Raw genomic sequence first — 10575 nt, 5'->3', positions numbered from 1 at the left:
TGCAGTGCTTTCAGCTCACTCATGGTTTGGGCTCTTTTTACCAGCTGCTGACTGGTTCTGATTTTTAAGAGTTCCATTGGTGGTGACCCAGGGGCAACAGGAAATAATTGCTTACTCTGTGTAGACTTCTGATTACATGTAAGAAATGCAATTTAATAAGTAACATATAAAATTATGCTCTAGATGCCTTTACCTCCTTGGCATAGGGCTTCTACCTCGCTCTGCTGACATCAAGGAGCAGCTGACATCATCAGGCCCAAAGTCAGCAAAGGAGACACTGAGACTCCACTGGTTGGATTATTCCAGTCTGTGTTAGATGAAAAATCAGCAATAATAACTTTACAGAGTTTGAGGTCAGGGCACCATGTTATGTGGGTAAAACTGCACAATTATCAAGTGCAGGGGCATGAGTGCCTTCAAAAACAGAACTTAAGGAGTTTGTGGCTAATCCTGGTAGAAATATGTCTCCAATATAGTGAATACAGATGGGGTTTTTTTGTGTGTTGGGGTTTTTTTTGCTTTGATTTTTTTAATGCAAATTTTGCTCACTTTTTTCAAATAATCTTAAAGGTGCTTGTAAAACAGGTTGCTAAAATGTAAAATAGAATCGGTAAATGTTTACAAAAGTCACACAATTTTATTTAACTTTGGCAAAGTAATAAAAGGGTACATATGACTCACAAACTTGACATTCTCATAAGAAATGACAAATACAGTGCAGAATGTTGCAGTTACATTGAATGCTTAGTTTTACTCAAGCAGAATGAAACAGGTAATTCAACAGAAAATACCACCAGTAAGTTTTTAAGTGTGAAATGTACTTGTCCTTTGATAGTGAATTTAAAGCAGCAATGTAATTTTTGCTAAAATATTCATTAGGAAAAAAAAAAGATAATTTCGATAATTTCCTAAGGTTAGTATTTTTCAACTCAAAACCAATGACACAATTCATCTCCTAATTGTTTCTCTGCCACCAAGTTATGTTCTCTTCAGGATGTTCGGTCCTGTCCTGTGGTGTCCCCTAGTCCTTCTAGCCCTATTTAGTTGACAGGCACAAATGGTACAGTGTTTGTCAGAAGTAGGACAGGACTGTTAGCTTTTATTTCAAAGTTAAAGCGATAAAAGTTTTTCTGATACTAAATTAATGTGCCCTTCTGATTCTAGTTTTGTGGGGAGTTTTATCAAGAGAAGTACTGTCCGTTTTGAAATTGCCCATGATCTCTTTATCAAGATTTAATTCAATAAAATGTAATATAAAATGAAGGATGCCCGAGTATATAAATTTATTTCCAGTACGCAAATTTATAGGAGCTGCACTTCAACATTCTGTAGTAAAACAAAATGCCACCAGGATATGTTTTACATACACTACTGCTTTAAATCCTGTGAGCTGCTTTCCTTTCTTCAGCTGTTTATTTTCTTCTTACTGGAGAAAAGTCACGCTCACTTCTGGATAAAGTGTCATCCTTTAATGAACTAATATACTGATTAGTATTTGACAGTGGAAATGATAAAGGTAATACATAGCCTAGCCTAAAGGCTTTGCAAATGCATAGTATTAAAAACAGCATTATAAAGTGTGGGTGTACTTTGAAAAGTGAGATCAGAGACTTCAGTGTTTGTTTTCCATGATGACAGCATTTTAATTTTTTTTTAATAGATTAAACATAGGTGCCACCGTTTAAAATCACACTGGATTTCTCCCCAACCCCCTAGCATGTATTCCATTCTGATGCTGAAAGCCAGACTTAACTTTCAGGTACCTTTTTTCCTGCATCAGTTGCAAGTAAAGGAAAGCAACTGAGGATTAGGGTCAACAAGCCAATGCCAAGGAAATTATATCTTTAGGAAATTATGAGTAAGATGTTAATGTTGGTTTTATCCCTGAAGTAAGCAGTTGAGAATGGTCAGGTTGAGCAGCTCAGATGTGAACACTGTCATCTGAAATCACTTCCTGGAGTAGAACCACACTTTAGAGGTCAGTGTGTCACATATCAAAGCTGACCTTTTGTTATGCAGGATGCATGCAAAATCTGCTGGAATCTAGATCAATCAGCACAGTCATCAGCTGAAGATTAAATGAAAGTCACAACAGTAATTGCAAATTCCTCAGTTTCCTCCTATATTACAGGGTGTTGAATTTCATCTGTGTGAGACATACCTTGGAGAACTAGTAGTGGATATTCCTTACGTGCAGCCCATAATACAGCTACTAACCCAGTGCTCATTCAGGGTGCTGATTCAGTCAATTAAAAAGTTAAAAGTACAAGCTTAAAAATAAATTCCCAACCACAGAAAAGATAAACAAACAAACAAACAAATAAATAAGTAACATTTTCACTGCACTGTTTCAGTGACTTGTAGACAGTTCCTGATGTTTTTTTATAGGAATACAAGGACAATTTAGGCAGTGCAACCACCCAAAATGTTTTGACTTCAGCATTACTTGCACAGAATTCAGAGAGGGACAACTCCATTTCATCTTTTATCTCAAGAAGCAACCTGAAATAAAAACAGCTTGCCCCACCCCCTCCCAAAGCAATATTCTGATTATTTTCCTACACATACATGAGGCTATCCTATGAGTTACATTTTGAGGCACTGTCACAATTCCCCCCCCCAGATTTTTCTGGTGTGTTGGGCCAACAAGGGGTGTGAACGAGGTCCTGTGTTCCCCCACCCCAAATCCCAGCAACTGGAGCCCAAAGGCCAAACAAAACCAGTCGAGTCATGCTGTCTGCAAGCACCCTTACCTCAAACAGATTGATAATCTCTAGCAGCTATTGATCTTGGCTACCCTTACTTCAGCTTGGCACAAGATGGAGTAAGGAAGACCAGAATCTGTCATCTGTTTGGATGACTTGATTAAAAATCAAGGACTACATGAACTAAAGAGGGTGAAATTTAGGTCACCTGCTACCCACTGCCTCATTAAAACATCAGAAGTCTGTCCCCTTTGTCACAGGCCATCATTAAACTTCTGAAATAAGTCTCGCAAAAAAGGACAGTCCAATCTAATATTTTTATTTGCAATTATATTCTGTATTCTCCTGCTTCCTCCCACAGTAAAATATAAATACAAAATGTTCACACTTATTTCAATGGCAAATATTTTGTTTTCTTCTTTCCCACATTCTTTATGGTGTGTAAGGTGGTGGCTTTTCAAAAGGTGGGAAATAGGGTGGTGAGTAACGAGGAGGAGCATTAGAGGCCCACATATAGCTGGGAGATGGTGACAGGGACTGGGGGTCATCAGAGAGGCCAGAAGGAGTGGAGGCTGGAAACACGCTGGAATGCTGCAGGGAGACAGCAAAGGCTGCAATGTAACAACTTCCTAATGGAAATTACTTTATCAAAGTGATATTTCATTACCAAACAGATAAAAATTAACATTTCAAGGTTCACGTCAGCAAATCATATACAAATAAAAAACACTTCAGATAACTTGTTGCATTCAAGGTAAGAACAGGCTGTAAGTAATGGTTTTGAAAAATGAGGCTCCCTAGATGTAAAACTGAAGGGAATTTAAAAAATTCTCATCACTTCCATGTGCCTGCTGCATTTCACAAAGACTGGACTACTGAAAATGGATGAGTTCCTCACAAATCACACCAGCCAGCAGCACCAATGAACAGGCTGCTCCAAAAACCAGAGAACTGGGTCTGCCATTTTAGAGTTGTGTGTGAAAGCCAGGTTTTTGCAACGGCCCAGGCTTCCTTAGGAATTCTGGTGTGTTTTTTTTATCTCGTGAAAAATGTGTGGAATGAGTGGGAAGCATTCTTGCACCAGAGGGAGTGCACAGAGGCAGAGCTGGGCTTGCTCCATGTGTTACAGGATGGCAGGGGAGAGGAGACAGGGTGGTACAGACACTGCTGGGAGTGGAGTGGGGCTCACGGCAAGAGAATCTCCACAGCCAATGCTCCATGGAGGCCCCAAGTTCCCTGGAAGATATGCAAGGCTCAGACTTGGAATTTCATGTTAAAGAGAGACTTGGCTATATTAAATTTAGATGACTTGAATTTATGCCCAGTTTTTGTGCTGCCTCATAAGCCAACACCTGTGCTCACAGAGTGAGACCTGGGCGCTTTGATCTGCCCGGCTGAGCTCCAAGTGTTCCAGAGGCCAGCAGCACTCCCAGTTACAAAGCAGGGAAATCACCCATGCTGAGCTCTCTGCAGGTGCTGGGGCTGCCACACTGGCAAATTCTGGGGCAGACAGTGCCTAGAACTGCTGAGAAACTGAGAAAAGGACTTTGTAGCAGAGCCTGGTTTGGTGCGCACTGAAGTTGGTATTTTTGTAACTGCAGGAAGTTATATAGCACCAGTGACTGTCCCAGGTTTCATTAACCTCAAAAATCAGTCACAAATACATCCTAGAAGTTCTGACATAAGTGTTCAATTATATTTAGGAGCCCTGACAACAGCATTGTCTAGTGGCATTAGCAGCAGACCCAGGAAGGTTTAGATTCATGTTATGCATGGCTCTGATGAGACGTGGTGGCTAGCACAGAGCACACCTCTTTGTTTATCAGCAAGATCTTAAACTCTAGTTAATAAAAGAAAAGAAGTCTCCAGTGCTGGTGGTTGTGCAATGTGTTAATGAACATCACCCCTGCGGTAACATCTGAAGAGCTGAGAAGGAAATGTCCTCATCTGCTTCAACAAGGGAAAGATGATGTTGACAGCAAAGTTCACGTGAAATCACCATTTCCAACAGCACAGCTCCATAGCTCAAAGAGAAAGGATGCATTATAGCAGAGGTGATGCTTGCAGGGACCCCTCTTAGGCCAGCTGAAGCATGGGGAAAATAACCACAACAAAATAGCTTTTCAGGCATCATGCATCTTCAGGAGCTCAAATAGCTTGTTTCCAAAAGCTCATCTATTTGTCTCAGACACAGTAGTTGGCCCAATAAAATCTAGCACCTGAGGCTTTGCCTCTCTCCTCAGAACACTGCAGTGCCAGAGGCAGTGCATATTTTTAATGTGATCTCTACTGGTAAGTGATGGGAAGCAGGCAGGCAGCAGGTCCTCCCTCGTGCCTTCACCTCAAGGACAGCTGTCAGGAAAACATTCCCTTAGTAAGGCACAGCACTGCCAAGGACCAATGCCTAGTAGGAAATATTTGGTATTTTCTGCCTGAACAAGAAAATTAAACAGTGTGAATGACAGGAAGACAGGCCCCCAGAGTCCTGCAGACTGGAATTAACCTTGCTGCTATACAAGGAAACATCCTGTAATGTTGCCCACCTGAAAGTCATAAGCAGAGTAGGGAGGCAGGTGAGGAGTGCTGTGGTAGTAGGAGTTGTAAGATGTCACTTGTGGCCTGGAGTAGTAGGTCACTGAAGGGTGTGCATTTTCAACAGTGCAGTTCAGGGTAGGGAGGGAAGGAGTCTATCAAAACAAAAAGAAAAGAGTATGAGGCTGCAAACCCAGTCACAGAAAGCTGACAGCTGAATGAACGCAGAAATGATTTAATGGAGGTCTGTGTGTCCTTAGACCTCAACTCTGTTGAATTAGCAACTGGCAATCCAGTTCCCTCTCAGGCAGCAGCTGAGCTCCAAGGTCATTTCATTCCACAGTCACTTATTTCAGATCACTTGTTTCAGATTCCACAGAACAAGCTGGCAGTAGCCCAGTGCACACCAGTAATCACACAAAACAGATTTACATCTTCACAAATAGAAGAAATTATTCATTACTTCCAAATTACTTCCAAATTGGTGCATTCTGTGAATTGCTGTTCATTTCTATACATCTTTGTTTGCAGAGATTTACAGGCTCTGTAGTGTGACTCAAATCTCAGAGGGCTATGATGCACAGCTGGGAATGTGTCTCCTGTTTTATTTGGGAAGATATTGGTGAGTCTGTAAAGAGTTCAGAGTTCTGAAATAAACTACCCTTAGTGCAGGGCTCAAGATTTCTTTGTAAGAAAAACATATAGCCAGTACAACAAATCTCTTTTCTGTGTGACTGTTTTTGTATTATTCCAAATGAGTCACAAGCAACTGAAAAAGCCACAAATGTATCTGTTGAACATTCAGTTCTACCCATTCATTTGTGCCGTTTGAAACAAAACTGTATGGAAGGTAACAGGCAGCCTGGTTAGGTGAGGGTATTTCAAAGCTCACATTGTTAGAACAGTATTTTTTTCATTATCTGAAGTTTGGTTTTGATCCCCAGTTCACCCTCTCAGATTCTGCACCATGAAGAAATTGGATGGAGAGTTTCAACCTAACACAGCTGTTCAGACAGTCTGTAAAGCTCAGACTGCTACTATAAAATCAACAATTAATGAGCAACCACCACACTTTTCCTTGTAGAATGTGAACACTATGAAAAGGAAGATAAGTTTTTAAGAATGAGATTATTTTTAATCATTCTGGTATTGCCAATGCCTCTCTGATGGTTCCTTTTGAAAATATAGTCTCCCAAAACTGTTAATATTTTCTAACTGTGCTCAGGTGGTGACAAGATCAAAAAACTGAATCACTTCCACTTTTTCATTATTTCTTGCTATTCTTTCCACCCTGATTGAAGTAATGCATAGAACATTTGCACTGAAATATCAATAGTTTCCTTGATTATTTTAAAGGCAATTTTCCTGATTTTTTGTTTTTTAATGCACAGAGAAACTGATAGCCTCTTACCATGTCTTTAAAGCCTCCAAGTATTGCTGCTGTAATGATCCCTAGGAACAGCCCAACTATGTTCAGAATTGTTGCCGACCAGAGCAAGTGGTAAAGGTGGATGATGTCCTGGCAGCTGCTGACATCAATGTATTCATAGTACCCTCCAGAAATCTCTACTCTGCTAGATTAGGAAAAAAACAACAGTAATGATAAAAAAATGCACCACATATATAAAACCTAAGCAGTCCTGCTGGACAGTAAAATGCATTCTGTAACTCAATGATACCCTGGGATAAAGCCTCCTATATCCCATGCTTGTGGCATCCACGATCTCCCTGCACGAAGTATTCACCCTGCTCTGAAACAAATGACTTTGTGTCTGAACCTGCAGGTTATTATTCTATCTGAAATCTCCACAGAGATCCTGGAAGCTTACCAAGGATAAACCGGTCCTGGAATTAGCCATGGAAATCAGTGTGTGCCCCGAGGAGCTGCTCCCGGGCACAGAGCAGCTCCAGCTCCGTGCCCTTCCCAGCTCCACAGTGGGCTGGCTGGGGCCTGGCACCTCACACTGAACTTATTCCACATGCAGAAAAGAGAGAGAAAAAAAACCCGGGCAAATCTGGTTAGGTCGATATTTGGGGAAAGCAGCCCCTGCAATGTGTGGGCTGAAGTCTTGCAGTGGATTCTTCAGGATTGATTTATCTGTGCTGGGTGGGGAACAGGCTGGCCTTCAGCACAGCTTACCAGATATACAGCGAATACCCCTTCAGAAAATGTATTTATCAGGGACAAACGGTACCAAGAGCTTGTGAATGACTTATCTCCCAGCTCACATGCAGGGTTAGGCTCAAAGCAGAGGGGAGCTTAGAGGAAAGGGGGAAGAACTGTCTCATATTTGAGCTGAAGGAGCAGGAGATGCAGCTCAGCTCCTCAGCAGCTCCACAAGGCCTGCAGGAAACTGCCCCCTCTCACAGTCACCCTCCTCTGCTGATTACTCAACTTCGACCTCTTCACCCTTTTTATCCTCACATTTAATTTTCGCAGGCCACTGCAAGGGGAGATGGGGATTTCAAGCAGATTCGAGGCAGAGTTTAATTCCAGGTTATAAAAGCCTGTTTGCTTGGCTGGCACGACCTGTGTGTAACCTGAGCTCTCCCCACGACCCCCGAACAATAAAACCTGTAGGTGCTGTTTGCAGTGCTGTTCCTATGGAGAAATGGGAGCACAGATCTCCCAGTGAGAACATCCCGAGCTGTCCAGCATGTCCTTACCAGCGGGAAGGGGCTTGCCCCGTGCTGCCAAAGCCAGGAAGAATGCAAGATTGCTGTCACATTTTCCATGATTTCCATCCTTTACACGTGCACTAACCACTCTTGAGTGTCCGTGCCTCTCTTATTGAGACAGCACCTAGCACCTCCTCAGGGCAGGATGTTTGTGGGGTACCAAGCAAGATTAAAATAGCAACAACTGATATCTTTTATCAGAGAGGGGAAAATGGGTCAGGGGCAGGTCCCAGAACCAGGACTGTGAGGAAAAAAACAAAATACCAACAAAAAACAAAAGAAAAAGAAGCACAGAAAAGGTTTCAAGGTTTAGTATTCCAATCAGTTCTCCGTTTATCGCTCTCTTCGGCTAGTAAAAAGAGATTGTGTTTTGCAAACTGCTCAAGGATAGCATGAGCTTCACCCCTTTTTCACACAAACAAAGTCCTGCAGAGAGCAGGGATCACACCTCCCAGCACAGGGAACCACCCCACCCACCCTCTCCCGACAGCAGCTTTTGATCTTCCTCCACCGCAGTCAGTGATTTAAGTGGAGGCCAGCCCAACAGTACTGTGAGAAATGCTAAGCCTGAAACAGCCCTGGGCAAGAGCCAGCAGTGAAAAAATCAATTTATTAATTCCTTGCTGACACACATTGGGCACTCCACAAGGTAAAAGCAGCACATGCTGTAAATTAAGCTGGCTCAGGCACAGCAGGCAGATCTCAGTGCTGTGATCACTCTGCTGTGGTTCTCAATGGGTAACCACCTTCTGACTTATTGCACAGAGCTGGTTCACCTTCCAACCATGCATGACCATGGAAGACATTCGCTGGGCAGAGGGGACACTGCTTTAGGACAGCACAGCTGGACCAGCCTGCTAACTCTCCTCCCTGTTAGCAGGGTGGGAAATGGGATGGTGGCAAGGTGAAAAAAACAGTGTCCCCCTTTTTTTTTTTTTTTCATCTTCAGTATTCTCAAAGAAAAAAAAAAAACAAAAACAAAACCAGTGCCAACAGAGAAGGAAGGTGTTAAGACAAGCAACATTCAATAGGTGGAAAACCTGAGGAGGACACCAAGCACAAAAATCATGGAAACTCCCGTGGTCTTTGTTTTTCCAGCTGGGCTGGCCCAGAGCATGCTCACCCATACCTGTGAGGGCCTTGCAATATTTCACACCCACCTTTGCTCGGTTAACTTTTGCCTGGGACTCCTCCTCCTAACAAACTCACCTCAAGGTCCCTTCCCACAACCACCACTAACTGATACCATCTTGCAAACGAGCTGCAAGCTATTGCAACCGAGCATGACCACTGCTGCCCTTCCCTTGGCCAGGAGTGGCATTTTTGGCTTACTTCCCACAGTTGTACAGGTCACAGCAGAAGCAGGTATTGGTTTTTATTTTCGGTGTGCAGGGGGCACGGCGCTGTGGGTGACAGACCGCCTGTGTGAATACAGAAAAAAAAAAATACATAAAGCACAGAAAAACATAATCCCCAACCAGTTTCTGCTGCTGTTTGGCCTGCTCTACATGTAGATTTCTCAGTGTTCTCCATATCAGCCTCAGGCAGATTTTTCCTTCCTTATCTTGCTCCGTGACTGGATCAGAGATGCACTAGGCTAGAGCAGAGAGGTTTCCTTTTGCTGTGGGCAGCTCACAGGCAAGCACGTGCCTGCAGAGGAAGGAGGTTTTGCAACTCTCACAAGCAGCCAGGGCGTTGCTGAACTCACCCCAGGGCAAGGCAGAGCAGAGAGCTGTCAATAACACGGCCCAAATCGAGAGCAAGGCTCCCAACAGTGCAGAACTGACCAAAGTGGTTAAATGTTTGTGCCTGTGGGTGCTGACACCCGAGTCCACATGGACACTCTTTGGCCGAGCATGTAACTGCACCCTCAAGCAGGTCTTCTAATATAGTGGTTATTCAAAATTACCTGTGGACTTGTGAGGAAAGCTCTGAGAGAACCAGTGCTCAGCAAAGGCAGACAAAGGTCCATACACACTATCAGTATGTGGCAGGATCCACACACTGGAGCCAACAGGCTTCTCTTAGAAGACAACAGGAGAGGTGCAGATGCTGGTACTTGTTGCTCATATGCACTGACATTTCAGCTGTCTGAAATCTTAACCCACCACCCGGCTCCTACAATGAACGCACAGCTGAAGATCTGGAGAAACAGGTGAATTTTCCTATCCTACATGCTCTCCTCTACATTTGCCCCCTCCCTATTGAGGCAGTACATGGAGGAACCCACCTTGGAGTGCTGCCAGCGTCCTGCTCCCAGCCCAGGCCCAGCCTCCCACTCCCTCCTCACTCTGCAGACCTGCAGGACACTGGAGCAGCTGCCTGGCAGCAGTTCCTCCACCTGCACCGAGCTGCTCCCTTGACAGGACACAGCAGGACCTGCTCTCACCTCTGGTGGGGTCGCGCTCTTGGAGTAGTACTGGCATCGCCCTGCGTACAGCGGCCTCAGGTCCTGCCACAGAGAAAGCACCAGGTTAGCCCTGCAGCAAAACCAAAACCACCCCAAGGGTCTGGGGAAAGGGACCAGGCTTTAGAGACACCCTGATCTCACACCAGCACCTCAGTACAGCATTGGCTCTGCAGCCCCCACTCAGCCCCCTGTGCGATGTTTAACCGTGGTCCTTGAGGGCATGAAATTGTTACAGCCAGCATGGGAGGG

General features: G+C 43.9%; 1 protein-coding gene across 2 annotated transcripts in view; it reads right to left on the bottom strand.

The window, feature by feature from the left end:
- Positions 1-615: 615 nt before the first annotated feature.
- Positions 616-10575, bottom strand: part of TMEM255A (transmembrane protein 255A) — a 24400-nt gene continuing 14440 nt past the window's right edge. The window contains exons 5-9 of one of the 2 annotated variants that reach the window (XM_033072713.2): positions 10306-10368; positions 9249-9337; positions 6649-6808; positions 5249-5392; positions 616-3296 (exon numbers count right to left, since the gene is read on the bottom strand). In XM_033072713.2, coding sequence (XP_032928604.1) covers positions 3138-3296; positions 5249-5392; positions 6649-6808; positions 9249-9337; positions 10306-10368 — 615 coding nt within the window. In that variant the 3' untranslated portion in view covers positions 616-3137. Of the gene's footprint in view, positions 3297-5248; positions 5393-6648; positions 6812-9248; positions 9338-10305; positions 10369-10575 lie in introns of both variants that reach the window. The other variant, XM_033072712.2, reaches the window with a different exon arrangement.

The sequence above is a fragment of the Catharus ustulatus genome, chromosome 14 (genome assembly GCF_009819885.2).
Source record: "Catharus ustulatus isolate bCatUst1 chromosome 14, bCatUst1.pri.v2, whole genome shotgun sequence".
Taxonomy (NCBI): Eukaryota; Metazoa; Chordata; class Aves; order Passeriformes; family Turdidae; genus Catharus; species Catharus ustulatus.
Note: the sequence above shows the minus strand (reverse complement) of the source record. Positions and strands in the feature narration are given on the sequence as shown.